General features: G+C 45.5%; 1 protein-coding gene across 2 annotated transcripts in view; it reads right to left on the reverse strand.

Annotated features, from left to right (window-relative positions):
* Positions 1 to 23776: 23776 nt before the first annotated feature.
* The window catches only part of BCAS1 (brain enriched myelin associated protein 1), a 96503-nt gene continuing 92517 nt past the window's right edge, over positions 23777 to 27762 (reverse strand). Inside the window, exons 10-11 of one of the 2 annotated variants that reach the window (XM_065892447.1) lie at positions 26756 to 27001; positions 23777 to 23851 (exon numbers count right to left, since the gene is read on the reverse strand). In XM_065892447.1, the coding sequence (XP_065748519.1) occupies positions 23777 to 23851; positions 26756 to 27001 (321 nt within the window). The remainder of the gene's footprint in view (positions 23852 to 26755; positions 27002 to 27762) is intronic. The other variant, XM_065892448.1, reaches the window with a different exon arrangement.

Here is a 27762-nt window from a genome sequence, read left to right on the forward strand (position 1 = left end):
CGCTTGTGCTCAGAAGCCAAGCTCTAGCCTCCTGGAGGGAGCTCGTGGCAAAGAAATAATAAACTAGTACTCGCTACAGTTCACTGAATCCATGCCATGTGCCTTCCCGAAGCCCTTTACCTGCACCGTCCTACTTATTCCTTAAGGAAGGCGCAATTATTCCAGAAAAGGACACTGAGGATGCCGCAGACAAATCACTGGCTGTTGCCCAGCAACTAGAGCCCAGGAGCCCAGCCGCAGGCTTGTCTTCTTCCCAGAAGGTACAACAGAGTAGTCCTGGGGGGTTGCCACCGAGAAGCCCTTTCAAAAAGTTTTCCGGGAATCTTGAAAAGAGCAGTGAACATCCATTTAGAAAGGAGCTTTTGAACCTCATATGTTCGAGGTACCAAAACAGGAAAAAAATAACCCAAACCCAAACTTGCCTCAGCACCTTACCCCTTAGATACAGAAAAATAAATCACAAACTATGCTCAGTAATGATTACGAACACTGAGAAGCCCAGAGCAGACATGAGATCAGCTGGGACTCCAGCCCCTTTCCGTGGGGAGAGCGGAAGACTCCAGCAGGGAACGCTGCTGGAAGAATAAGGAGAGAGATGGGGGGTGGGGGGGACGGAGAGAGAACGAAACAGAGACTGGAAAAGAGGGAGCGGGGGGGGGGGGGGTGGGAGAAACAGAGATTGAGAGGGATATTGGTGGGGGAGAGGGAGAGAGAGAAATGGGGGAGGAGGAGATAGAGACAGGGGTAGAAAAAGAGATTGAAAGAGAGGGAGATGCTAGATGACAGACGAACAGATAGATACTGAAATGCGGCCTGATGGTGCAGGGAGGGGCAGCTAAGCAACTTGTATACGGGTCCACCTCCGGTCCCTGCAGCCACCCCTTTCCAGTTCCCACCATTTTGTTCCCTGGCAGGGGTGTGAGATGCAAGGCTGTTTCCAGGGCGCCCCCAAAGGGCAAAGCCAGCATCAGCGGGGAGCTCCTGGGGGCGGCCCGCTAGCCCCCCCCCCAGGCCTGGCCCAAGGGGCGGCACGGATTGAAGGGAAGACGGTTTGGACCTCCTTCCTTAGTTCTGCAAAATGGTGTCTGCGCAACGGACACGGGGGCTGAGGTGTTGCGTCCGCGGGGGTGAGTGTGCGGTTCCCTACGAGCCGCCTGCCGCCCCAACGGCTCTCATCTCCACGTTTGGATGACATGTCCTTAAAGTGACCTATATTATCTGGCACCTCGGACTGCTACTCACACAAAAAGTAACACTGGAAGAAAAAAAAAATCCCCAACGATTGTGTAAATATTCCTTACAGAGAAGAGTAAACTCAGGTGCCCTCTGCTGGGCGAGACAGGTAGGGGCCAAGGCCAGGAGGGAAGGCAGCTGGGGGCGGGGCCTGAGTGCGGAGGTCCCTGGCATAGAGGCGGGGCCTGGCGGCCGCGGTGGACAAAACCTACCTCCCCATCTCCCATTCTTGTGTGACCCACCGGCAGCCTTCAGGGCAAATGGGGCCAAGCTGAGGTCTTTGGCGCATGGGGAACGAAAAACCAAAACCGAAAGTGCTTACGAGCAGATCACTCACTTTGGGAGAACTGACAATTTCTTCACTGGGATTTTCTTTTTTCCTGTTAATAAATATTGTTGGATTTGACAGGTGCGAGAGAATCAGGAAAAAAGGCAGGGGGCTTGCTGACACTGCAAACTTTTTCATCAAAGCAAAGGGCTTGGGGTCTCAGCGCAGCCAAGTCCTTCCAAAGACTGGCATAGGGAGGCTGCCAGGAGGTGGTGGCCAAGTTCATTTCCATTCTTAAATTATTATTTACGCCTTGAGAATAAAAGAAGGTGCTATTACTGATTACAGCTGGTCAATAGGTGTAATCCAGGAGTGTCCCAGGCAAGTCAGACTCTCTAGCCCAGCACTGTCCAACAAGAACGTTCCATGATGATAAAAATGTTCTAGATCTGTGCTGCCCAACAGGGTAACATCAGCCCCACGTGGCTATTGAGCGTTTGAGATGTGGCCAAGGCAACCCAGGAGACAAATTTGTAGCTTCCTTTAGCTTTTGTTAATTTAAATGTATTGATTTTTAAATTTTACTTTTCCGCATGCGGGATCTTAGTTCCCAGCCCAGGGATGGAACCCAGCCCCCTACAGTGCAAGTGTGGAGTCTTAACCCCTGGACCGCCAGGGAAGTCCCTTGTTAATTTAAATTTAAATACTTGCATGTGTCTAGCGGCTAATGTATCAGACAGTAGAGCTCTGGTCATATTATTCATAGCAAAAGACCCAGAACTCTGGGTGATAGCAGCTAAGGCCCCAGGCATAAGACTTGCTGAGACAGGCCCTCAGTAAGAATTGGTTGAACAAATGAAAACTCAATAATCAAAAGTCACTGTGTTCCAACTCTGCAGTGGCAGAAATTCAGACCACTTCTCAGAGATTTCCAGGAACTTCGAGAAACACAGCTTTGCCTGGGGAGAGCCAAGATCCCAGTGACATTTCCTGTCAAGTGTCCAAGGCTAACCCCAGGTCTTGAGTGTCCACCCTGGCATGTGGCACTGCAATCAGCACTTGGAAAGATTATTTGCCTCTTGTTCCCAGTGGTTTCCTGGTCACGTCCTAAAAGCCAGTGGAGTGTCCACCTGATCAGAAAAGCCCTTTTTACATTTGGGGTTTCACCAACAACTTCTAAAAATCTCTCCAGTTGTCTCCTGGTGTTATAGATTTGGAAAGAGGCGTTTTTGTTTCTAATTATAAATTCCTGGGTGATGTCACTCAGTCCCCAAACACCCACTGGGGCAATGCTAAGCAGGGAAAGACAATATGCTAACAAGTTATCTGGAGGTGTCAGAAAGAAAGGATGAAAAACAGTACAGTTTGGGGAAATGTTTTCCAGGCCGCTTTCTGGTTTTAGCAACTGCGCTGGAGGAGATAAGATACACATGGCTTTTATAAGGAGGCAGCGGGATCTCCAGGGGACATGAGGCAGGAGAAAAGAATCAGGCTGAAAGCATCCAATCATCACATATTCACTGAGAAACAGATTACAATACAGCAAAGGAAGCTCTTCAAGGAAGGACTCCTACGGGGACCTTTGGGGCAAAGATTCAGTGCGCTCTGGAACAACTTGACTTCAACTCGATGGTATTTGAATAATCGGCCAGAGAGAAAGAAGATATAGCGCACACAGTCACATTTAGCGTTGAAACTTTCAGTTTGACTGTGAGTAATGATCTGCCGTGCCCAGAGGTCAGGCCGACACTCACTCAGAAACAAGTGGGGAATTGAAGCAATTATTCAGATACCCACAGACATAGCTACTGGCCAGGGTTGCATCCCCAATTTAGCCCAGAAACAGTAACACTATTATAAACTGTTTGCGATGTGTGGGGCCATCTTGAATTTATTAAGGAAAGGAGATTACAGAAAAATCCAGAACGTCAGCGGGAATGCAATCAGGTTAAGTCACATAGACAGAGTAAAGTGGGAGATTGAGGCCCTCTTACCACCGAAAGGAAAGTCCTGCTTTCGGCCAAAATGGAAATAAAAATTGGGGTTTAAATATTTCAGGTGGTCAGTTCTCCACATCACCCTTTACTATACGCACAGCTGCTAAATTTCATATTGGACTACATTTGAGCCAAAAGACCAAAAAATGGTGAAACAGGACATTAAGAATTTTGAAATATTTGCTATGAATAAAGTAATATCATTTCAGCTGTTCCTAATTAGCCCCTTCCAGTGATTTTTGGTGGGCTAGCCAGAGGGGAAAATGTTTTTTTTCCTCCCTTCAAAGTAGCTTCGAATAGAATATAGTTTACCTGCCTTTAAGAGATAACCCAAATATCAGCGGCTTAAATAAGATTTATTTTTCCCGTTTAGTAAGAAATTCAGAGGCATGTTGGTGTAGCATAGATTTTAAGGCTAAATTTTTGGGTCTTTTCCTCATAGTTTTTCAGGTAGCAGAAAAGGAGAATGGGAAAAAAGATCACCTGAGTCTTGACCACCCCCCAAAACTTTAAGGAGCCTTTTGAGAAGGCACCCCCCCAATGACTTCTGACATCTCATTGGCCAGCACCATGTTACACGGCCACGTCTACTTGCAAAGGAGGCTGGGAAATGTAGTTTTTAAAGCTAAAGTTTCTAAAGCCCCCCACCCCCCTTAAAGTTGATATTCTGTTAATAAGAAAGAAGGGAGACTGGATAGGGGGTAGGCATCGAGTAGACTTTACCACTTCAAAGCATCTTAAAACAAATTTTAAAAATTTTACCTAGTTTTACAAAAATAATCTTGATAGTCATTATGAATGACTTATTTGTAACTAAGTACCATGTAGTAAAACAATGCTCATGCCTACTATTAAATACGTATATCAAGGAAGAAGACCAGTTAGTTAAAAGGAGTGTGTGTGTGTGTGTGTGTGTGTGTGTGTGTGTGTGTGTGTTCTGCAGGAAGGTGAGCTGCATTTTTACTGCATGATGATTTTCAGGACATTCCTCCTGGGGTTTTACACGAAGTAGGTGTGACTTTGTCTGTCAGCCCCTCAGTCTCCTTCCATTAGAATCAGAGCTGAGTGGGGTCCTCCTGAGAACCAACTTCAGGAGGAGTTTCTTAAACCTGAAATGCACTGTCTTAGAGCAAGCTCAACTTCATTAGCGATTTGAAGAGAGATTTATTGAGCCAAACGGACGACCTCTCTGAACGGAGTGCGTCTACCTTGGTTTAAGTAACTAAAACAGTCACGGTATTTGAGTGGTGCTTAGATTCAGGTCAGAAACAATTTTTCTGTGAGTCAGGAACAAAAAGGGAAGTTGAAAAGAGGGGCTGGGAATTGAGGCTGGGGGTAGAGGGGCCAGATAGCACAGGGTCTCATGTGTACGCTAACAGCTTGGGCTTCAGCCTGTGGCTCAGGGCTGGCAGACGCCTTCAGGGCCAGCCAGTAACACAGGTACATGAGGCTGGTCAGGGTGAGAAAAGAGGGGCGGGGGCAAAGCCCCCAACTCTCCATGGTGACAGTCACTGCTGGGCTCCGGGCAATTAATTCCATGTGAAGCTGCAGACCCAGTGCTGCCAGCCAGGCAGATCTTTCAGGAAAAGCCCAATATCTGAAGGGTTATACGAAATCTGATTTGGTTATGTTGGGTCAGATCTTACAATGCTGGGCCAAATGCTGATTCAACGTGGCTGTAGCTGGCAACTTTGCTTTGGGAGCAACGTGACACTACTAAAACTCTGAGCAGGTTGCGGTGGGGGGGTGGGGGGGTGGAGGTGGGCTTGAGAACACTCTAGAACAGCGAGGAGGGTAGCACAGAGGTGGGCCAAGGAGGATGCTCTAGGCCCAGGCAGGGCGGGGATTTGGTGAGCTTTGGAGTTAAGGCAACGGCAGTGAGGATGGAAGCGTGGGCCGAATTCTGGCACAATTTCTTAGGCGGAATCAGAGGATTAGTGACCGATGGGATAAGGGACGGGCCCAAGGAAGGAAAAGGGGGATTTGAGAAAGGGAGTGATTGTATCAATATTTGAGGTAGAAGTTCCCATCTGGCATCTTGGCAGCTGAATCACCCTCAGAGGTGTGTTGTGTGGACCACACGGGGTTACAATTTCTTTTAAATTAATTTCCTATTCTTGAAAAATGTGAGCATGTATATACCAATCTAGATTTCCAGCTTCTTTTGAAAGAAAAAACTATCTGAGAGTATTAGACGTGGATTCCAAAAAAGCAACAATGGCTGGAGCTGGGGGTGAATTGGGGCTTGGGTGGTAGGGGAGAGGTTCATGGACTCCCCACTATTTCTTTTACCCGCCTGGTTCCTATACGTATTTGAGTCTGTGACCCCCTGAAGGAGCTGGTTGTGCAAGCCATGGGATATAAGAGATTGCTCAGGTAGAGAAAGAAGTGAGGAATTCCAGGCAAGAGCCACACTTCAGGACAGAGTAGAGGATGATTGCAAAGGGGATTTACAAAAGATAGGCTGGGAGAATGAAAAAGCAACACGAAGAAGCAGAATAAGAAGTAGAGGGGTAGTACTCCCTCACACCACATCCAAAAATAAACTCAAAATGGTTTAAAGACCTAAGTATCAGACATGGCACCATAGAACTCCTAGAAGAGAACATAGGCAGAACATTCTTGGCTATAAACGTAGCAATATTTTCTTAGCTCAGTCTCCCAAGGCAAAAGAAATAAAAGCAAAAATAAGCAAATGGAACCTAATCAAACTTAAAAGCTTTTGCACAGCAAACGAAACCATCAACAGAACAAAAGGACAACCTACGCAATGGGAGAAAATATTTGCAAATAATGCTACCGACAGGGGCTTATTATCCAAAATATACAAACAGTTCATACAACTCAGTATCAACAACGACAACAAAAAACACCAAAATGGGAAGAAGACCTAAATAGACATTTCTCCAAAGAAGACATACAGATGGTCAACAAGCACATGAAAAGATGCTCAACATCACTAATTATTAGAGAAATGCAAATCAAAACCACAATGCGGTATCACCTCACATCGGTCAGAATGGCCATCATCAAGAAGTCTACAAATAATAAATGCTAGAGAGGGTGTGGAAAAAGGAAACCCTCCTACACTGTTGGTGGGAATGTAAATTGGTGCACCTACTATGGAGAATAGTATGGAGGTTCCTCAAAAAACTAAAAATAGAACCATCATATGATCTAGCAATCCCACTCCTGGGCATATATCCAGAAAAGATGAAAACTCTAATTCAAAAAGATACATGTACCCCAGTGTTCACAGCAGGGCTATTTACAATAGACAAGATATGGAAACAACCCAATTGTCCAATACACACACACACACACACACACACACACACACACACACACACACAGAGGAATATTACTCAGCCATAAAAAAGAATGAAATAATGCCATTTGCAGCAACATGGATGGACCTAGAGATTACCATACTAAGTGAAGTAAGTCAAAGACAAATATCATATATCACTTATATGTGGAATCTAAAAAATAATACAAATGAATCTATATACAAAACAGAAGCAGACTCACAGACATAGAAAACAAACTTGTGGTTACCAAAGGGGAAAGACAGTGGAGTGTGGGGATAAATTAGGAATATGGGATTAGCAGATATACACTACTATACGTAAAATAGATAAGTAACAAGGATTTACTGTATAGCACAGGGAACTATATTCAATATCTGGTAATAACCTATAACGGAAAATAATCTGAAATACATATAGATATAACTGAATCACTTTGCTGTACACCCGAAACTAACACGATATTGTAAACCGACTATATTTCAGTTTTTTAAAAAGCAGTAGATGGGGCAGTATTGCTGCACGATGCTGAAGAGCTCAGTGTAGAAGGATTGAAGTAGGCTGTTCATGTAAATTGGTGCTGCCGCCTTGGAGGGGGTGATCGTCAATGTGTGTGAACGTTATCAGGAAAAAGTACTGAGCTCAGTGGCCTGGAGGTCCAGTTCTCGGTATTGTCCCTAGAGCAGTAAAATTCCCACAGAAGTGCCCAGAGGAAGAGGGTCAATAGTACTCTTTGTTGCCTCCTTGTTTGTTTGTTTTAAACACCTCATGTCCATCAGTAGAGTTACAGGTAAATAAACTCTGGTCCATTGTACACCTGAGCTGTGGAGACACGAGGATCACTTAGAAAGATAAGCTACACTAAAAGACTTCCAAACGAAACAAATACTACCTGGCACCTTTTCCATCTCCCTCCCATTCCGTCTCTCTCAGTCTCTCTGTATGTGTAGATAGGACCTGGAAACTGCTCCCCTCCCCCATCACCACACTTGCAACGCTAAATATCCTTGTCGGAGGGGAAAGTTTCCAAGATGAGGGAATCTATCTTTAAGTTGTTAATTATTTTTAACTAGGAAAATGCCTTTCTCTATCACTTGTGCAGTTAGAAATTACTTGAAAGCATAGGACAATGCATCTGGCATTTTGCAAGGACAGTTGCGGCAGGGCAATGAGAGTGGAGGAGAGATGACAGCATCTTGAGGGGTAAATGGGAGGTTAAGAGACAGAAATCAAAGCAAAGGGAAAGAGGAACATAAGGCTACAGAAAGGCCTGGGCAGGGGGAGGCAAGAGAAAGTTCTTTGTTGGTTGGCTTTTAACTGGGGTGACTGAAAAGCTCAATAAAAGGGCATTTTGATTTCCTCTTACAGGCCATTGCTTCTATGGTAGAGCATGGGGTTTGCTTCTGATTGGAGATCACTCCTCTGATTCGCATCCCAACTATTCTGATGCAGAAAAGCCTAGAAGGATTTTGATGGGAAATTAAAATTGTTTGCTTGGTAGGATAGGGCCAGAATACCTGTATAAAGACAAAACATTCCTAGGGAGAAAATGTTGCTTGAAATAGGATACAAAGGAATGTCCACCAATGGAGAAATGATTAAATATGTTATAATAATCATTGGGGTAGACTCTTAGGTAGTTACTAAAAACCACGTTTTACAAGTTTTAAAATTTGAAAACATGGGGAAGTGCTGGTAATACAATGTTTGATTTAAAAAATGCATGCTCGGGGCTTCCCTGGTGGCGCAGTGGTTGAGAGTCTGCCTGCCGATGCAGGGTACACGGGTTCGTGCCCCGGTCCAGGAGGATCCCACATGCCGCGGAGCGGCTGGGCCCGTGAGTCATGGCCACTGAGCCTGAGCGTCCGGAGCCTGTGCTCCGCAACGGGAGAGGCCACAACAGTGAGAGGCCCAACTACCGCAAAAAAAAAAAAAAAAAAAAGGTCTATATGCATAAGGGAAAAAAAAGAAGCATTCATTTGTTAGTGCTTTTCTCTGGGTGATAGGGAAATTGGTGATTTTATTTTTCATGCATTTCTGTTGACACAACAATTTTCTATCGAAAACATGATTGCTTTTTTAATTCCCCAAAGGAATTGTTTTTAAAACTGTAGTTTGAAAATCATTTCTGAGGGAAGACAGCCAAGGGAGGATTCCTGTTTGGCAAGGAGTCAGCCACGCAGGACCCAAGCAGCCTTTTGGGGACTTTTTATTTCCCCTTTTGCCCAAATGTCAAGTGTCAGGCATTCACACAGTTAAAAAGGACCTAAGACGATCAACTTCCCCAATGCTGGGTGACAAGTGTCAACCCCTCCCCCCTCCCATCCCAAGGGGCTGTTGTGTGTTCTTACATTTATAAGAGAAAACACAGAACTTGAGCGGGCTGGAGCCACAGGCTGGCAACAGAGGTTTGGCCCCTGTTTCCTTAAACTGATCCCGAAAGAGTTATGTAACATGCAGACAGAAGAACGAAGCTCTCTCCCTCCCCCTGAATCTCCCTCCTTCCCACTAACATGGCAGGAAGCAATACAGCTTCATGATTAAGCCTGTAAACTTTGGAATCAAACAAACCCGTATGGAATCCTTGCGTTTCTTTCTTTTCTTTTTTTTTTTTTAAACTTAACAGCTCTGTGGCTTCCGGCAAATTCTGTAAACTCCTTTTACTTTTGTTTTCTCATGTGTAAAATGGGGAGAAGATCCCCACCTCATTGGGCTCCTTTGAAGATTAAATAGGATAAAATACAGAGAGTGGACATGTAACTATCACTGAATCAGTAGTTTTATTCTCAGGTTACCTATTTTTCTTTTCTTCTCACCCTACCTTAGGGCCATTATTCATGGGATGAAATAAGAAAAGACGGTGTGGGGAGAAAGATACTCGTTAACCTGCAGATTTTCCTGCGAAAAGCAAAACCTCCCAATTCCAGGTTCGTATCCATTGGGAGCCCATGAACCAATCTGCGGAGCACTATTACCTGCTAGGCCGCGTGCTTCAGCCCCCTTTCAGGTCCACATCGATTATACTATCCTGTTACGTTTTATTCAAGTAAGTCCTGAAAACAGCCACTTCTCACCACCTCCTCAGCCACCATCTTCTCTCAAGGAGGCACAGCAACAGCCTTCTCCTCGGCCTTCCCTCTTCCAATCTTCCCATTTCCAGTAAACTTTGGAATCAACCAAAATAGGAGAACAACCAATCTGGAGAGAGCGTAGTGTTACCTGTGGAAGCCCAGGGACTTCAGAACCAGGGTGATTTGGGACTGAACCCTGCTTCGGTCAGTTACTAATGTACCTTCGGTCACAAGGTGGCAAGTGGCAAAGGCGCTTTTCATGCCCATGGCTGCCTGGTTCCAGAGACCCCACTCTGCACCACCAGGCTTGCAGTCGCCCATCATTGCTGTGACAAATAACCATCAAGGCGTAGCTGGCTGTCTCCGCATCACTAGGAAGCGGCTCTCACTTAAACGGATTGCTGTGGTTGCTCCTCCCTCTCTGCTTTACTGGCACCGTGAGAGAGAAATTTATCCACCCAACCCATCCTAAGATTTCAGGGGTTCCGCTTCAGGAAACACAATACACGGCTGAGAATCTTTCTCCGCAGCTTTTAAAAGCCAGTCTTTGGATTAACCAGAGGTCTGATGAGCTCTTTTTTTAAACACATACCTACTAAGAGTGACAGTGCTGTTGTTTTTGTTTATGAACACGTCAAAATACTCTTATCTTTTATTGATCCGTGTTGAGGGAGTTGTAGGTTTTCATACAATGTTTTTTTTTTTTTTTTTTTTTTTTTCATACAATGTTTTTTGAAAGAGTGAAAAGCAATACTTCAGAATGAAGATAGGATCATACGTGGTTTTATCACCTTGTAGAGCTCATTTTATTTCAAACTGACCTTATGGAAGGAATCCCATTTTGGTTTCATCTTTTGGGACTCCCTGCTCAGCTAACTTGAAGGTTTAGCTTGGGATGTTTAATTCCATAGTCTACGGTCATCTTAAGAAATTTACAAAAAAGGCAAAACACAATACATAGAACTGTTTACCGTGGTGGAGTCCAAAGTAGAGTGATCTGCAGTAATTCTACGTACGACAGCACAGCAAAAGAGAAATGGCTTAGCCAAGCTCATGCGTTGCCATGAGAGATCCTAAGGCCATAAAAATTATGATCACACAGCTTATGAAAAAACATAAGGGGAATGTACATGCTATAATTATAATATCATATCATATGTAATATAATATAACTTAGGTACACAAAGCATAACACAAAATAGTTTGCATTGAATCGGACAATCAGGCAGTCAGTATGCATTTTATTGATTACCTGCTGTATGCAAGTACTTTTGTATGAAATAATCTATATAAAAAATATCTGAAAGGACTATGTAATGATAAGACTGAGTCAGGGAGATGGGATTATCATGGGTTGTTTTATCTTTATTCTCTCCTAACATTAAAAAATATATGATTTCAAGTGGGACCTAATTAAACTTAAAAGTTTTGCACAGCAAAGGAAACCATCAACAAAACAAAAAGACAACCTACTGAATGGGAGAAAATATTTGCAAATGATATGACTGATAAGTGGTTAATATCCAAAATATATAAATAGCTCATACAACTCAACATCAAAAAAACAAAAAAACCCCCAAAAAACCCTATTAGAAATGGGCAGAAGACCTGAATAGACATTTTTCTGAAGAGGACATGCAGATGGCCAACAGGCATATGAAAGGATGCTCAACATCGCTAATCATCGGAGAAATGCAAATCAAAAGCCCAATGAGATGTCACCTCACACTTGTCAGAATGGCTGTTATCAAAAAGAACACAAATAACAAACGTTGGCAAGGATGTGGAGAAAAGTGAACCCTAGTACACTGTTGGCGGGAATGTAAATCGGTGTAGCCAGTATGGAAAACAGCATGGAGATTTCTCAAAAACCTAAAAATAGAACTACCATATGACCCAGCAATCCTACTCCTGGGCATATATGCAAAAAACACAAAAACACTAATTTGAAAAGATACATGCACCCCAATGCATGTATTTACAATTACATGCATTATTTACAATTGCCAATATATGGAAGCAACCTAAGTATCCGACAACAGATGGATAAAGAAGATGTGGTGTATATATAAATATATTTATATACACACACACATACACAATGGAATACTACTCAGCCATAATAAAGAGTGAAATTTTGCCATTTGCAACATGGAAGTACTTGGAGGGTATTATGCTAAGTGTAGTAAGCCAGACAAAGACAAATGTTGTATGATACCACTTATATGTGGAATCTAAAAAGTACAACAGGGACTTCCCTGGTGGTCCAGTGGTTAAGAATCCGCCTTCCAATGCAGGGGCCATGGGTTCAATCCGTGGTCAGCGAACTAAGATCCCACATGCCGAGGGGCAACTAAGCCTGCACGCCGCAACTAGAGAAGCCCTCACACCGCATTGAAAGATCCCACATGCCACAATGAAGATCCCACCTGCCGCAACTAAGACCAATGCAGCCAAATAAATAAATAAATAAATATTAAAAAAAAAATACAACAAGCACGGGCTTCCCTGGTGGCGCAGTGGTTGAGTCCGCCTGCCGATGCAGGGGACGTAGGTTCGTGCCCCGGTCCGGGAGGATCCCACATGCCGTGGAGCGGCTGGGCCCGTGAGCCATGGCCGCTGAGCCTGCGCGTCCGGAGCCTGTGCTCCGCAACGGGAGAGGCCACAGCAGGGAGAGGCCCGCGCACCGAAAAAAAAACAAAAAAGCAAAAAAACAAGCTAGTGAATATAGCAAAAAAGAAAGAGACTCACGGATATAGAGAACAAAGTAGTGGTTACCAGTAGGGAGAGGGAAGCGGGGAGGGGGGCAATAGAAGGGTAGGGGATTAAGAGGTAGAAAACATTATGTATCGGGCTGGCCAAAAATTTCGTTCGGGTTTTCCATAAGCTCTTGCAGCAAATCCGAAAGAACTTTTGGGCCAATCCAACATTAAGTGAGCTACGAGGATATACTGTACAACATGGGGAATATCACCGATATTTTATAATTATAAATGGGGTATAATCTTTAAAGAAATATATGATTTCACAAATTTTTTTTTAAAAGGATAAAAATGTTTGAAGCAGCATAACGATAAGAGCTGCAAATGCTAATTTTGTGCTAACTTAATCCCAGGTACTGCTCTGAGCAGGCTGGGAATTTCATCTGGTTACTTCTACAATGATGGGATTGTCAACATCACTGCCATTTTACAGTGAAGAAACTGAGACGTGATGTTTTATACAAGCCCAATGTCTTAGGGATAGTTCATAGGAGAACTGAGTCCTAGAATGTTCTTCATTACTACTCCAAACATATCACACAAGGGTACGACACACAACTATGCATGTGGGATTTCCTACAGCATTTCCTTGATATATGGCCTTGGCAATGGATCCCTCCTTAGCCATACTGGAGTGTCCTCTGCTTTTCTTGTTTACCACTCTCCCAGGCCCAGACTCACAACTGATACTCAATCGTTCAATGAATAAACCAATCCCACATTGATAAAGGCGGCCAGGAATCGGGTCATCCACTCCTTTTATCAGAAGTGTCTGTCAACGCCATGGGACTTTCATAGATTTATTTCTGTGTGTCCACCATTCCAAGTTGAAACAGATAATGTCAACCCAGTTCACAAGACAAGCAAACACTTAAACTGAGAAGACGATGATAAAACCAGGGACTTATTTCACCCTGGGAATATTCCAGAAACCAAGTTTGAATAATTGGTTCATGTTCAGTTGGACACAGGTTCACTCCCAGGTTGACTCACACATAGAAATACTCCGGACTACCTTATGACTGCTACACACACACACGCACACACGCACGCACGCACGCACACACACACCATCTTTCCAAAATGGCAATTATGCAGCATGAACCAGTCGCCCTTGACTTCAGAGCACCGAGTCCTTCCATGTCGACCTTGATTTCTGTCTCTTTCTGATACTCTTATCCAATCTAACAGCAAACACTGCCCACCCCATCTTCTAAATTTTAGGCCTACTGTATGGCCAGCACATACAGTCAATTTTGGTAAATATTCCATACGTACTTCAAAAACATTATATATTCTGCAGTTATTGGTTGCTTTGTTCTTTAAATGTCAATTCAACCAACTGTGTAAATAGTGCTGGTCAATTTTTTTTTTTTAATTCCTACTAATTAGCTTCTGTTGGTTTGTTTATTAGTTACTGATAGAGGAATGGTGAAGCTTACAACTACCATGGTGGATTTCTTTATTTCTCCTTCTAGACCTGGGGGTTTCTGCTTTATACATATCACAGCTATATTAGCAAGAGTTTCTAGATTTAAAATTGTTCTGTCTTTCTCCTTGTCTCTGTACAGAACAAGGGCAGAATAGGCCCTCAACAAATGTTTGCTGTCTGCGTCAAATAGAGGGTCAGATGGAGACGATTCAGAGTCTCTCTGCTTCTCGTCTCCAATAGTCTCTCTTTTTTTTTTTATTGGATCCAATAGTCTCTATTTAGCCCCTGAATGAAGAAGCCTACGTTTCCCTCTGAGTCAGAGTCAACAGCAAAAAAAAAAAAAAAAAAAATTTCCTAGCATGGTCATTTTTCCAGAGTTGCTATCCAAGGCTGCTATGGCACCAAGGGATGAAAGAAACATCACCACCAGCCCCCATTCCAGAATTTCCTGTCTTGTCTTGTGGTTAACTTAAAACATTTCACCTCCCGCCTCCCTCTTTCTCACCATCTCTTCTTTATGGTTAAAGAAGTTATAATTTTGCAAAGGGCATGGTTAAGCAAATCCAGAGATCTTGGCTAGGGGACCTGATTTTTCAAGGCCCTATTTTTTTGTGAGCTGAAGAAATCTGTATGTTGCAGAGTTTGCACATGAGTTTTTTAGCCTTAGTCAGGACTGGTGCACAATTTCCTGTTTTTGTGTCCTCAAAACTGCTAAGCTACTTGTGAACAACTGGCCAAGAGAGGGAGGGGACAGGGGCTGTGGAGAGAGGGTTTTGAGCCAAGAGGGGTGGAGAAGGCTGCTCCTCCCTGGGTTCTGGCAGAACTTCTGTGAAAGTGGAAAAGTTCCTTGGTGTTTTATTTTTGTTGTTTAAAGGCAGGGAAGTAGAGACTGGAGGCAGATTCTCAGATTCTAGACTTGAAGTTGGGGGTTTGAGTGGTTAAGAGAAGAAGAAACAAGTCTGAGCAGGAATTTTAATCAGTTTCCAAATACTCAAATGACAGTTGAATCTCATAATGTTCTGATAAACGTGAACATTTACTAAGCACTTATTATGCGCTAGGCACCGTGTTAACTGCTTTGCAGGGAGTGTGCTGTTAAATCCCCGTAGCAACCCCTGGAGGTGGATTCCACTATCAGCTCCATTTTATGGATGTGAAAGTGAGCCTGGGAGAAGTGAAGTGACCTGGCATTCCAACCCAGGCCCTTGGACCCAGAGCCTGTGTCCTTAACCACTCCTCTGTCCTGAAGAGACAGAAGGTGACAGGGTTGTCTCAGAGGCCATAGTAGATGTGCTCTTGTCTGTGGAAACAGGGGAGGGGATGGGTCCCTGACCAAAGCTGCTCCCTGCTTTTTCTTTTTCTCTCTCTCAAAGCAGGGCCTTGGATTGTGCTGGGCATTGGTCTATTTGCTCCTACTTCCTCTCTCCATGCTGCCCTTCACACTGCCTTTCCCAGGTTCCATTGCCAACTGGCTCCTGGTTTGCTTCAGCCAGTGGAAGGCTCTGGCACCAAGATATTTTTCCCTCCCATCAGCAGAAAAACACTGCTTCCAGACCCCCGTCCCCACAGCTGCCCTCAGGCAGTCTTTCCCCTCCCGCACCTCCCCACATGGCGCTCCATTTCCCACAGGACCACCGGGTTCCCTGGTCTGGTAACACCACCTCTTCCTTTTATCTGTCTGGCCCTAATAGTGGTTGTGGCTTCCTTCTGTGTCTCATCTCTGGATGGCCTTCTTGTCACATGCTTGCCTTGTCAGCTCTTCCAGCACCTTTAAAACCACTACCCATATTAATCCTCCTCTATTAAACTACTGGCACAAGCGAGGTTCCCTGAGAGGACCCTAAGTGAGACAGACATTTGTGCTTTAGATACAGACCCTGAGACAAGAAGTTGGACGCAGGCTGTTTATTTGGGAAGGGGTCCCCGGGAGCGTGAATGAGGGAGAGTGTGTTTCTGAGTGTTACTACTGGGGCAGTTGGGTTCAGTCTTGCTGGGGACACTGTGGGAGCATGCGGAAGACCCACCCCAAAAGATGGCGAAGCTGAGATATTTATCCACCGTTTTCCACCCCTCACTGGTTGAGGGTAGCCTCTGGGGACATGAACTTTCAGGCATTTCCAGGATGCCCTGCATGTGGGCTGAACAAGTTCTCACAGCCCCTGGAGGAAGCCACCAAGAAGAAAAGCAAATCATGGAGGGATCATTGAGGTAGGAAGTTATCAGTACCGGTGAACTCAGAGCTGGACTGAGGAGCAATGAGGCGGGGCATCTGTTACTATAGCAACCTGGCTAATAGTATAAGTAGATACAACCAAGGAAAGTCAAAGGCAGACCTGAGTTCCCTCCCCCACCCACCCCAAATTCTACTTTATTTTGGAAGGGGATGGACACCAGGGAAGATCAACATTTTTCTCCCTCTCTCCTCCCTCCTTTCTCTTTTCTCGGATGAGCCAGACAGACAAGTGGTTACCAGGACGGGGAAAGACAGGGATGCGGCTTAAGGGTGTCCCAAAGATTGGATGGGCTTTGAGCCCTTGAAAGAGAAGACGTACACGCTACCTTGTACAGGTGTCACCTGCAGCCTCATCAATAATGCTGACTGAGCACTTAACACCTGCCGGGCACTATGCTAGCAAGCCATAAATGCATTGTCTCATTTACCCTTCTCAGCAAGTCTCTAAGTTAAGTTCCATTATTATTCCCATTCTACAGATGAGCAAACTAAGGTAAAGTAACTGACTCAAGATCTCACAGCCTTGGTTCATAGATGTGGGTAATCTGGATGGACTGTGGGACAAAATTCCAAATTCCCACTTACGGCGCTTGGAAAGAAGCATTTAAGCATTCTTCTAAGGACCAGTGCCATTTAGAGGTTTTATCTGAGTATTTCTTACACTCGTTAAAGAGTCTTAAAAACAAAATGATTATACTTTATGGTATCTAGTAGTTCAGGTCACTCAAGGAATCCAATGAATATTAGTTGAATTGAGTTTGCATTATTAGATATGCCTGCAACAAAATACAAATCTGATTATGTAACCCTCCAGCTCAGATCTCTTCCATGGCTCCCTACTGCCCTCAGGACAAAGTTTAAACTTCTTACCATGGGCTCCTTACTGCGTGTCCCTGTTGACCTGGTCTGGCCTTCTCCCCAGCCTTCATCATCTTATCTATCCTCCCCCCGCAGCCTCACTCAAGCCATGCTGAGTTACTTGCCATTCTCTCTGTAGACTCCGGGCTTTTGAACTTCTGTTCTGCTGGAAACCCCTTTGGCCATTCTTTGAGAGTTAGCTCAACTGTCGCCTCCTCCAATGGCCAACCCCTGTAGTCTTGTAGCAGTGCCTTCCTCTGAGTTCCACAATGCCCTGCATTTACTTATCTTACATTATATTATGATTGTCTTTTTTGTCTGCCTGTCTTTCCCACAGATATGAAAACATGCATTTAAGAGCTTAGGTTGGGTTTCAACCTTGGTTCTGACCTGTGTGTCCTTGGGCAAAGTTGCTTCTCCTCTCTGAGCCTTGGTTTTCTCATCTGTAAAATGGGCAATAAACAAGGGAATTCATGTGAAGCACAATACCTGGCATATAGTAAAGTCCAGTGTTAGCTATCATCATCTTTGCATCTCCTGAACTGGTCTTTTTAAGTTGATGCTCAGTGAAGTAAGAGCTCAACCTAGACCAGTGGTTTTCAATTTCTTCTGCATCAGAACCACCTGGAGCACTTGTGAAAACACACATTTGATCCAGTGGGTCTGGAGGGGGCTTGAGAATTTGCATTTCTAATTGGTTCTCAGGTGATGCTGATACTGATTGTTATGGGGCCACACTTTGAGGGCCACTCAGCTGGGCACCTGAGGAGGGAAGATGTCTGATTAGAGTGATCAAACACTTGGAGCTAAAATAAACTCATACTAGAGCATAAGGCAACCCTCTTCCCAATGGACGTGGCCATAGAATATTTATCTATCAATTTACCCATTTGGTTGCCATTTATTGAGTATCTACTACGCCCAGGCATTGTGCTAGACACTGACGATAGAGCAATGAATGAGACAAGAAGGTCCCCGGTGTTGATGAGCCCACGGTCTAATGGTCCTGGTTTGCAGGGCAGGCATCATAATTGCTCAGGTCCCATCAATTTGAATTGAAGGGGCCTGGTTGTTTTGGGGAACGGCTACCTTTAAAAATACTGAGATTAGGGCTTCCCTGGTGGCACAGTGGTTGGGAGTCCGCCTGCCCATGCAGGGGATGTGGGTTCGTGCCCCGGTCTGGGAAGATCCCCCTATGCCGTGGAGCGGCTGGGCCCGTGAGCCATGGCCTCTGAGCCTGTGCGTCCAGAGCCTGTGCTCCGCAACGGGAGAGGCCACGACAGTGAGAGGCCCGCGTACCGCAAAAAATAAAAAATTTTTAAAAATTAAAAAAAATACTGAGATTAATGCTTGCTTTACTGTTTACTGCATTATCCTAGTGGCCGTCTCAATATTGATTTCACCAAAATGCTAAATCAAAACTGATTATGGTAATCCCGTAATTCCCTTGTCTGGCACTGCAGCCATCATCTGGCACTGGTTTTAGGATGAGGTCAGCTCATGGGACACGGCAGAGCAGAGTCCCAGAGAACCAGGGGCAGGCTGTGACAAAACACCTGTTACATAAAATGATAAATATCCCTACTGTTCTTATTATTAATTAGCCAATTTGAGTAGGAGTTTTCAGCTACTTGGTGCTAAAATGCCCTGTGCTCTAACAGCCCTCCTGTACTGTTTTTTATGCACCAGCCACTGCATGAAGCGTTTGCCTTGCTCCAACTTGCTCCACGCTCACAGCAACTCCATGAAGTTGGCACTTTTATTATCCTCCTGTTTAGGGAGGAAACTGACGAGGTAAGTCACTCGCCCTCTCCCCTACCTGGGTGTGGAGAGAGGCAAGGCTGCTTTGTGGAGCGTGGTGGGCCGGTGAGGGTGACTTACATGCTTAGCAATGCCACCAACTTAAACGGTTTGCAATCACACTACCCTTCCTCAAGCTTCTTCCAAGACTGAGCTGATAAGAATGGAAAAACCAACCAACAACCAACTTTACCTTTGCTTGGGGGACTGAGAATCACAGAAGGCAATTGACTTACCCGGTTTGGCCCTCTTATTCTAGTTCTCTTCATTCAACTTGACCACTTTCTAGAAGTTACTTAAGAGTAACATATTCTTAAAGAGTTGCTTCAGCCCAGCCTCCTGGTCCAGCCGTCAGGGAAAAGGACCAGGCTAGAGACTGTGGGACGCCAGGTCTTGGAACTCCCGGCTGTGGCCAGATTTAAAGGGAAATGTCCTTCAACGAGAATAAATCACGTGAGCAATGAGCACTCATTACCAGAGATCCAGCTGGAGGCCATTTTGTTAAGGAGTGCGCCTTTGGGGGAAAAAAGCCATACAGGTGCACATCAGTCCCCCTCATAATGAAATATAACAAAGGAGGCAATTAAGTTCAGTTAGGGGCATACAGCTTTAAATGAGATAATGTATTCAAAAAGCAGTCTATAAACTGTGAAGTGTGTTAATGTAAAGCCTTATTATTATTACCCTTACTTCTGTGAAATTGCACGGGTTGCTACCCAGGCACGGGCTATGGCTAGTTAAAGGGCCAGGGGATAGAGAGGCTTCAGTGAATAGGTTTCTGGGGAAGGGAAACAGAGGCGAAAGAGTTAAGCTCCCCAGAAAACCAATTTATGCAAAGGGCTGGATCCTGACTGGCATTCAGGCCAGGGCTAAGATCTGAATTACAAATTTACAGAATTTGCTGCTCTGTAAGTAATTTCTTTTCTTCCTAATGGAGCCCGTAATTTCCAGGGGGGCTGGACTCCCTTTATTTCCACTGATAGAGTGAACAAGATCTAGACCACAGAGGAACCTAATCCTACTCACCGAGCAAACTGCCTTTTTAAAAGGCCGAAAAAGGGACATTGGGAGGATAAAAGCTGGTAAGAATCATCTTACATTTCTGCAAAGCGCATTCCCTGCATTTGCAACCTGGGTGAGTTAATAATGGAAATCATTTTGCTTTCCTTCTCTCTAAGGTAGGGTGGTGATCTGATTTTATTTTGTAAGGCTTAAGATCAACTTGGGATTATTTGACAAAAGAAATGATACTTGTCAGGTCTGCTCCCTTCCAGGCACTTTGAGAGAGAGCCAGCAGAACACAGATTCTAGCCTCTTGGAATCTAATTAAAGGGGACCCCAGTGCATCTGTTTGCAAGCAAACAACAACAGTCCAGCTAGAGAGTCTCCGTGTGTGTGTGTGTGTGTGTGTGTGTGTGTGTGTGTGTGTGTGTGTGTCTGTGTGTATTTAAATCCCCGATAATTTGTTTAAAGGGCAGGGGGGTACAATAAAACCAGTTTGGCATTTCCTTGGGTGGTATGTGTCCCTTTCCCCAAGAGGATGAATTCATGAGAGACCTCAGGGGCTGCTGAGAACAACTGTGCCTTTGAATGAATTCTTTTATGGGTATCAGTCCAGAAGTCGCCGTTGGCTGGAGCTGGAAAGCAGAGTTTTTTGATTTTTGTTTTCCCCGATTGCAGCCATTTCAGCTCAAAGGCCCAGTTCCTGGAAAGGGTACTTCTTCATGACATTGGAGAAGACACTCTTCCATGTGCACCTAAAAATAAAGAAGTCAATAATTTAATGAGTATGTCAACTTCAAAAAGGTACCTTTGCCTCCTCCTCCAGGTCTTAATTTCTCTTTCAGTTTCAGGGTGTTCTCAACATTTTACTGTGTGCCGTTTTGCTATCCAAATGGCATTCCTGGGTTCTGTAATTTGAAGAACTTCAGTCCTTCTGTGAATCTGTGTGCTGGGAGCTTTCCTGAGCTCACTTGGGAACTGTGCGCTCTTTTCACACTAGGTCAGCAGGAGCATGGAAATTAGTATTTATTGTAAACGCATCAGGAATTGGCTCGCCAGTCAAAACCAAACAAACTCCACAAAACTCAAAAATGGAGTTTGAACTTGCTTCTCAGGCTACAACTGGCTTTAGAATCCCCCCAATAAGCCATTTATTTGAGTCCTATCTGGCTTAAATTTTCTTAAAAAAAAAAAAAAGCAATTTCATTACAAGATTGTTCTCTTTTTTGGCCAGGAGGATGGGAAACAAGTTACAGAAACTGTTGGCATGCTTTCCAGCAAGATTCGCAGCAGAGAACTTCTTTTTAAAAATTAAAAAATGTTTTTCTGGGGCCGGAGAGGGTGGGAGGGCTCCTTCTGCATTAGTGACTCAGCCCTGCCTGGGGACATTCCTCTTCAGGGCAAAAAGCCCCTGTGTCCAGTGAGGTGAAGCTTGCAAATAATACTGTCACCTTTCTCAATAGACTGGTATGGTCTGGAGCCCAAAGGTCACACCAGGCAACCCCCCTGGTGTTTAGAGACACAGCGGTAACCAGCTGCCTGTTTGCCTTGAATCATCCCATGTACTGTAATGGCGATGGTGGAGGTGGAGGGAAAGTCACCCCCCACCAAGGGCTTCCCCAGTGTTTTTTTTTTTTCTTGATTTGGGCAAAGTTAAGCATGCAGACATGAAGCAGCATGAGGTCACTCTCAGCTGGGTGAGTCACAGACACTGAGGACTCTCCAGGTTCGAGCAGGAGGGATGAAGAAACCAACCCCTCTGCAAGGGAAAGGCCTCTGGTCTTTATTGGAAACTGAGCATTCAGGCAGCCCAAGCTGGGAGCCAGCGGGTTCCAGGAGCCAAGGATCTCCCAATTTGTTCTTTTAGAAACATTTTTGTCCCAAACACATTTTCCAAAGGCCTTTTTGCCTAAGCCATTGTTTTATTTGCCTAAGGTATAGACTTGTCAGGAGAGGATGTTCCATGTTATTTCTAATCACTGGGTGATGGATTGTACATGCAATGGATTTGTGTGAGTCAGTGTATGCGTGTGGTTCTGTCGGTTACACGTGTCTGTTTGTGTATGATTATGAATGTGTGCATGCACTTACCTATTCCTGTATAGAAGTAACTATGTTTATAAGTATGAATGTGTGCATATGTGGGTATAAATACACGCTTGGATGTATACATGTGTACCTGTAGTGGACACTTGGGATGACCCTCATCCTCTAGCCGGTAAGGGATCCAGCTTCCCAGCTCAGTGGGAGCAGCTTGCCTGTCCTGACACCTCCCAGGGTGGCCCGTGGCTCACCAACAAGGGGACAAACCCTGCCTTGTAGGTATAACCAACTTTATGGTGCAATTCATGCTCCAGGGACCCCTGGCAGATCAGGACGAAACTCAACTCCAGCTGAGACCAATTCCTGCCCTGTCCTTCTCTTCTTCCCTTTCCCCTGGGAGCCCTCCTTCAGCCTAACACGTGCATCTGAATCCCTGTCTCAGGCTCTGCTCTAGGCGGCGTGGCCTAAGAAAGTGTTTGTATATATGTGCCTGTGTGCGTATATACAAATATACATGTGCACACATTTGTATGTGCACGTGCCCACGTACAAGGAAACTGAGAAGGATCTGGAAGAAGAGATAAGATGGAAAAAGAGCACTGACTTTCTACTGTGGAAGATAAAGGCATCTCAGACATAGAGCACGAGAGACCTGCTTTCAAAGTTGAAAATTAAAAGATCCTTCAGATGTAAATGTGCTTTTTATTAAATCAGAAAAAGATACAGTATACATGGTATCAGTCAATCATATGGCTACTTTGGATTACATTTTAATACACTCATCGTCCTATGTACTCCTCTGTACAAGTATTAAAAAAAACCCAGGTATTTGAATAATCTTCTGTAAATTTTTATTATTAACTGGGGTTATAGGGAGGGTTTTATCAGAGCACATCCTGAGAACATTAGGAAATTACAGACAGACTTGAGATAAGTGTCAGACAGAACAGATGAAGCAAGCCCCTCAGCCATCTGAGAAACATTAATAATGTAAGATTGCAGAGACCGAAATCTTTGTTAGGGATGCAGGATGCGGGATGAAAATGGAGACCTTGGCGCCCCCTAGTGTTGCAAAATAAACTCGCAACTTCACTTATTCGGTTTGGTTTGTTTTTTTTTGAAGTTGTAATCCCCGCCCTTGTCACTGAGCCTCAAAAAGCAATTGTTTTCCCAAATTATGTCAAGCCCTCTCCAGTCAATCTTTTCCCGCTCGTCAGTAACGTTCAAGAACCCTATTTGAAAAACAACTCTTATTCATTCCTTTGTCGTTCCCCACACATTCCGTTCCAGAAAATTGGCAACCTCCCAACACAGAGCCCACGTTTTCCCTCCTTGAGACATGAACTTAAACAAACGGATTCTTGTCTCTCCTCTTCAAGCTGAGAGGATGAGCGTGTATTTACTACAAAGCTTAATCCCTTCAGGCAGGCGTTTTCCTTCTGCAACTTACTCATCACCGGCCATTTTTCATAACTTCACCAGAACGCAGTCCTCGGCCCCCTCCCCCTACCTGCTTGGCAACCATCGACTCTTCTGACCTGGCTCGTTAACCTGCTAAACCATCTTGACAGTTATTTACCAGGAAAGACTGGACCAGAGACAGAAATAATACACCTCAATATACAACAGCTCAGGCTTAATTTGTAAGCAGAATTTCATTTGATGGCCATCAGAAGAAAAAATATATACATGGAGCGGGGTTGGGGAGGAGATTGAGTAGGGAGAAGACCTCTTGGTGGCAGAACTTGGTGGGAACCGTGGTGATTTGTTTACTTGGATTTGCCAACTGGTCCGATGGATACGGGGTCTGTTTGCACTTGAGCGTCCAACATCCGCTTTGGTCCCTGGAGAGAAATATACAAGAAGTTGCATCCTAGTGAAGAGCTGTAATACCAACAGCAACTACCATTTATTTAGCACCGACTCTGTGCCACATAAATACCCCTTATTCGTGGGCAGTGGGTAAGAGAACGGTTTCCAATGAGATGCCCGAGTTCAGTGCCCGGTTATATTACTTTCTAGCGTTGTGAAATCCTGGACAAATGGCTGAACTCTTTGTGCTTCAGTTTCCTCATCTTTAGAATGGAGGTGATAACATTTATCTCGGAGGGGTTGTTCCAAGATAAAGTGAGTCCTGACTTGTAATGTACTTAGTACCTGGGGTGTAGAAACCCTGCCACAGTTAGAGCTCACTTCCGTCACCCTCTCTAATCACTTTCTAACCACACTGCCTGTTTGCTTTTCTTACAAAACGTATCTTTGCAAAGTTTTCATGTAATGCCAAGTAGGCTGCTATCTGTTAGAATCCAAGCAGCATATGGAGGAGGAGGGAAAAAGGGGCAGAATGAAGGGGATGTCACTAGGAGGGCAAAGGTCACGCAGGGAGTGGTTGGCGGTGCAGTCTCTGAGAAGCTGACCTGAGGGCTGAGGCTGGGCTGGGCGGGGGTGAGGGGGGCCAGAAGCTCGTTTCCTGTAGGTGACAGGGCCTCGATGGGTCCCTGGCTGGTGCCAGTCCCGCTGCCGGCGTTGCCCTCTCAGGAAAGGGGTCAGACAACCCCAGGGAAATGTGTCCAGCCTGGCAGTCCTCAGGGCTTGATCGGATCCTTGCAAAATGGCAGGAAACCCTTCCCTCCTTCTCCACCACTGTTGGGAGTCTCCTGACAATGGGAAGATGGAGGACTTGAAGAATAAGCACTTCCACCTCAAAGGGACGTTGCCGTAATTAAAGAGATGATGAATATAAGTGAAGCACAGCCTCAGAGGAAGGGCTCGGTGACTTGAATTGTAATTATTATCTAGAACCTGCCCACGTCTTGGCATCTCTGCAGGCATCACAATGCCAAACCGCCACTGGCTCTCCCAGGTAACCCTAGAAGTGTTACCCTGGGCATCTGTTTCTGCTCTTGCCACTCTATAAGCCACTTCTGCACTATAGCAGCAAAATAGTCTTTAAAGGCTATAAACAAAGGTCCTTGCTTAACACCCTTTAATAGCTTCCGAATTTAAGTAGGATTATGTCAACATTCTTTGCACAGCCTGTACAGCCAGCAAGAGCTGCCCACTGCTCCAACCTAACGACTTTTATTATTCACCTAGCTCACCAGCTCCCAGCAACGGGGCCTCAAACATACAAAGCTCATTCCCACCCCAGGGCCCTTGCACATGCTGTTCCCTCCTGCTGGAACAAAGAGCCTTGCTCTCTTCCTGTCTGGCACCGATAATCAATCCTGCCTCATCTCAAATATTATCTCCTCAGAAACACTTTCTGGATCCACAGATTCCAAGTTGCACACATACTGCTGTCCTCATCCCCAGCGTAACCCTATCACATCACCATGTTTATTTCCCCTCCGTGACTTCCCACACTCACATTTTTGTGTTTTAATTTATCTACTTTATAGTTCCATGTGTCCCACTAGAAAGTGAGCCTCAAACTGAGGTTCTACACACATACTCAAGGACACAAAGACGAGACAGAAATAGATGACATTGATCATAAAATTTTAAACCTGGGGCCTGAGATTCTGTATTTCTAATAAACTCCCCAGAGATGCTTCTAAAGACCAAACTGGGGCCAGAGGAACCACAGCCCTCACTTAACCTCTATCTATAATATTAGAGGGCACCAATGTCTACAGATATTCATGAAACGGAATAGTTAGGAATGATTAGGGCAGTTTGCTTCACGTAACTACCCCATCTTCATTGCAACACGAAGGTGAACCCCGGTTCACTGGCCCCATAGCTGATGCCAGTAGTATTGCCTTGCCTGGCCCTCCTGGCTCAACCCACGTTCCCACGGGCCCTGGGTACGATTTCACTTGTCTCTCTTTCTTATTATTTGGGTGACGATTCTTCTCCCTGTTTGCCAGGATTTACGTCATCCCAGATATAATGAAACCTTTACTAGTAGCGTATTTTACTCCATCTATTCGTTCATCAACAGACACTGCTGGGGTGTCGACTGTGTTCTAGCCACACGCTGGCGGGATGGAGGGGACAGCACATCTGCCTGTGACAGGTCTGGTCACTGCCTTCCCTAAGCTAACAGTCTGAAGAAGGAGACAGAGAAGAACCAAATAGACACAAATGAAGAACCCCAAGCTTAATTCATTATTTAATGTCCGGCCTCCACTCACCCCTCACTGGACTTCCCCAGAGGGAAGGAGCTAATAAGTTTTAGCCTGGTCTGTATACCCACCACCCAGGGCCAGGCTCAGAGCAGCTTCCCTGGTGCAAACTCCACAAGGCTGACTTTGGCCACAGACGAGCATCCCTGCTTCTCATCATCACCTGTTCCTGCCAACGCACCGCATCCTTGTATTCCCTCTCCTCCAGCCAGACCGAGCCTCAGATCCGTGCCGTCTCCCCCCGACACCTTTGTCCCCATGGCCTGGACCTCACCTGCCTTCAGACTTCCCCTTGCCTCATCCCTCTACAGGTTAACTTGAGGTCCCTCCTCACATGGAACCTCTGAGAAGCCCCCGCCCCCCTCCTCCCAAACCCAAGGCCAGGCCACGTCCTCACCCTCAGGCTCCCTTCCTGTGCCCGCCCCCGCCTCCCACACCCCACCCCCGCCATCAGCGTCACACCTGCCTGTGGCCGCGGAAAAGCAATGCCTGCGCCCACCTTGCTCTCTGCACCTGGCACACAGCAGGTCCTCGGTGTTTGGCCAAGGCCCAGCCACCCCCTGGCCAGCCGGTCCCCTTTGGAAAAGCCCAGAAAGAAGAGGCGCACCGTCCACCCACCAGGCCCTTGAAGAAGCCCCCGAGGGGCGGTCGCCGCTTCTCGAGCCTCTTCTGGGACTTGTCCCCATCCCGCAGCGAGTTCGCCTCCCCCGGGGCCGGCTCGTTGGCTTCCTGCTTGCTGCTCTTCTGCTTCTCGGTCTCGGCGGACGCCTTCTTGTCCTTGGAGGCGCCCTCTTTGCCCTTCTGGCCGGCGGCTGCCGGTTCCGACTCCGGCGGCACCACCGCCTTCTCAGTGGACTCTGGGGCCTAGAGCAAGTTCAAACAAAATGCATTTTAAGCGGCTGCAAGACAACGCCCAGTAGCAGGTGAGTAAACATGTTAAAACAGAGATGTTCAAAGGCTGGATGGTGCCTACGTGTTCAGGATTCCTGGGTGAGATGGAAAGAAGTAAGAAAAATGTGTAAATACTTTTTATGGTATGAGGTCCCAGCGGGGACATTTATTTACCAATCTGGTCATTCATTCATTAATGAAAACTTCCCCAGCAAGCATTCTTTACTCCTTCTTCGGGAACTAGAACCTGGGTTTTCCCTGGAGAACCACCCTTCTCTCTGGTTTATTCCCTGTGGTTTCGACACACTCATTTCGTCCCTGGACAAAGGGCACACGACTCAGGCCTGGCCCGTCAGAGCGCTGCATGTGATCGGGCTGCTGGGATTGGTTCCAGCTGGCCAAAGGCAGCTAAACCTGCGCTAATCTCAGGGCTCTGCTAAAGCAACCGAGAGAGAGGTCAGTTCCCTTTCCATGAACTTGAAGCTGGGAAGATGAAAGCCTGGAGCTTCCAGAACCACCACCATTTCCAAAAAAAAAAATCCTGGAAGTGGAATTTCTTTTTTCTTGAAAAATGAACCATGAGGAACAGAGGAAAGCAGAGCTAAGAGATGAAGAGAGAGAAAGGGAAAAAGAGCCCTCGTATGGATGGCATTACGCATGCCCCTGGATCTAGCCGTTCCTGAAGCCCCTTTTTGTATGGGCCAGCTTTGAGGGGATTTCTCCCACTTGCAACA

This window comes from Phocoena phocoena, chromosome 15 (assembly GCF_963924675.1).
Source record: "Phocoena phocoena chromosome 15, mPhoPho1.1, whole genome shotgun sequence".
NCBI classification, from domain to species: domain Eukaryota; kingdom Metazoa; phylum Chordata; class Mammalia; order Artiodactyla; family Phocoenidae; genus Phocoena; species Phocoena phocoena.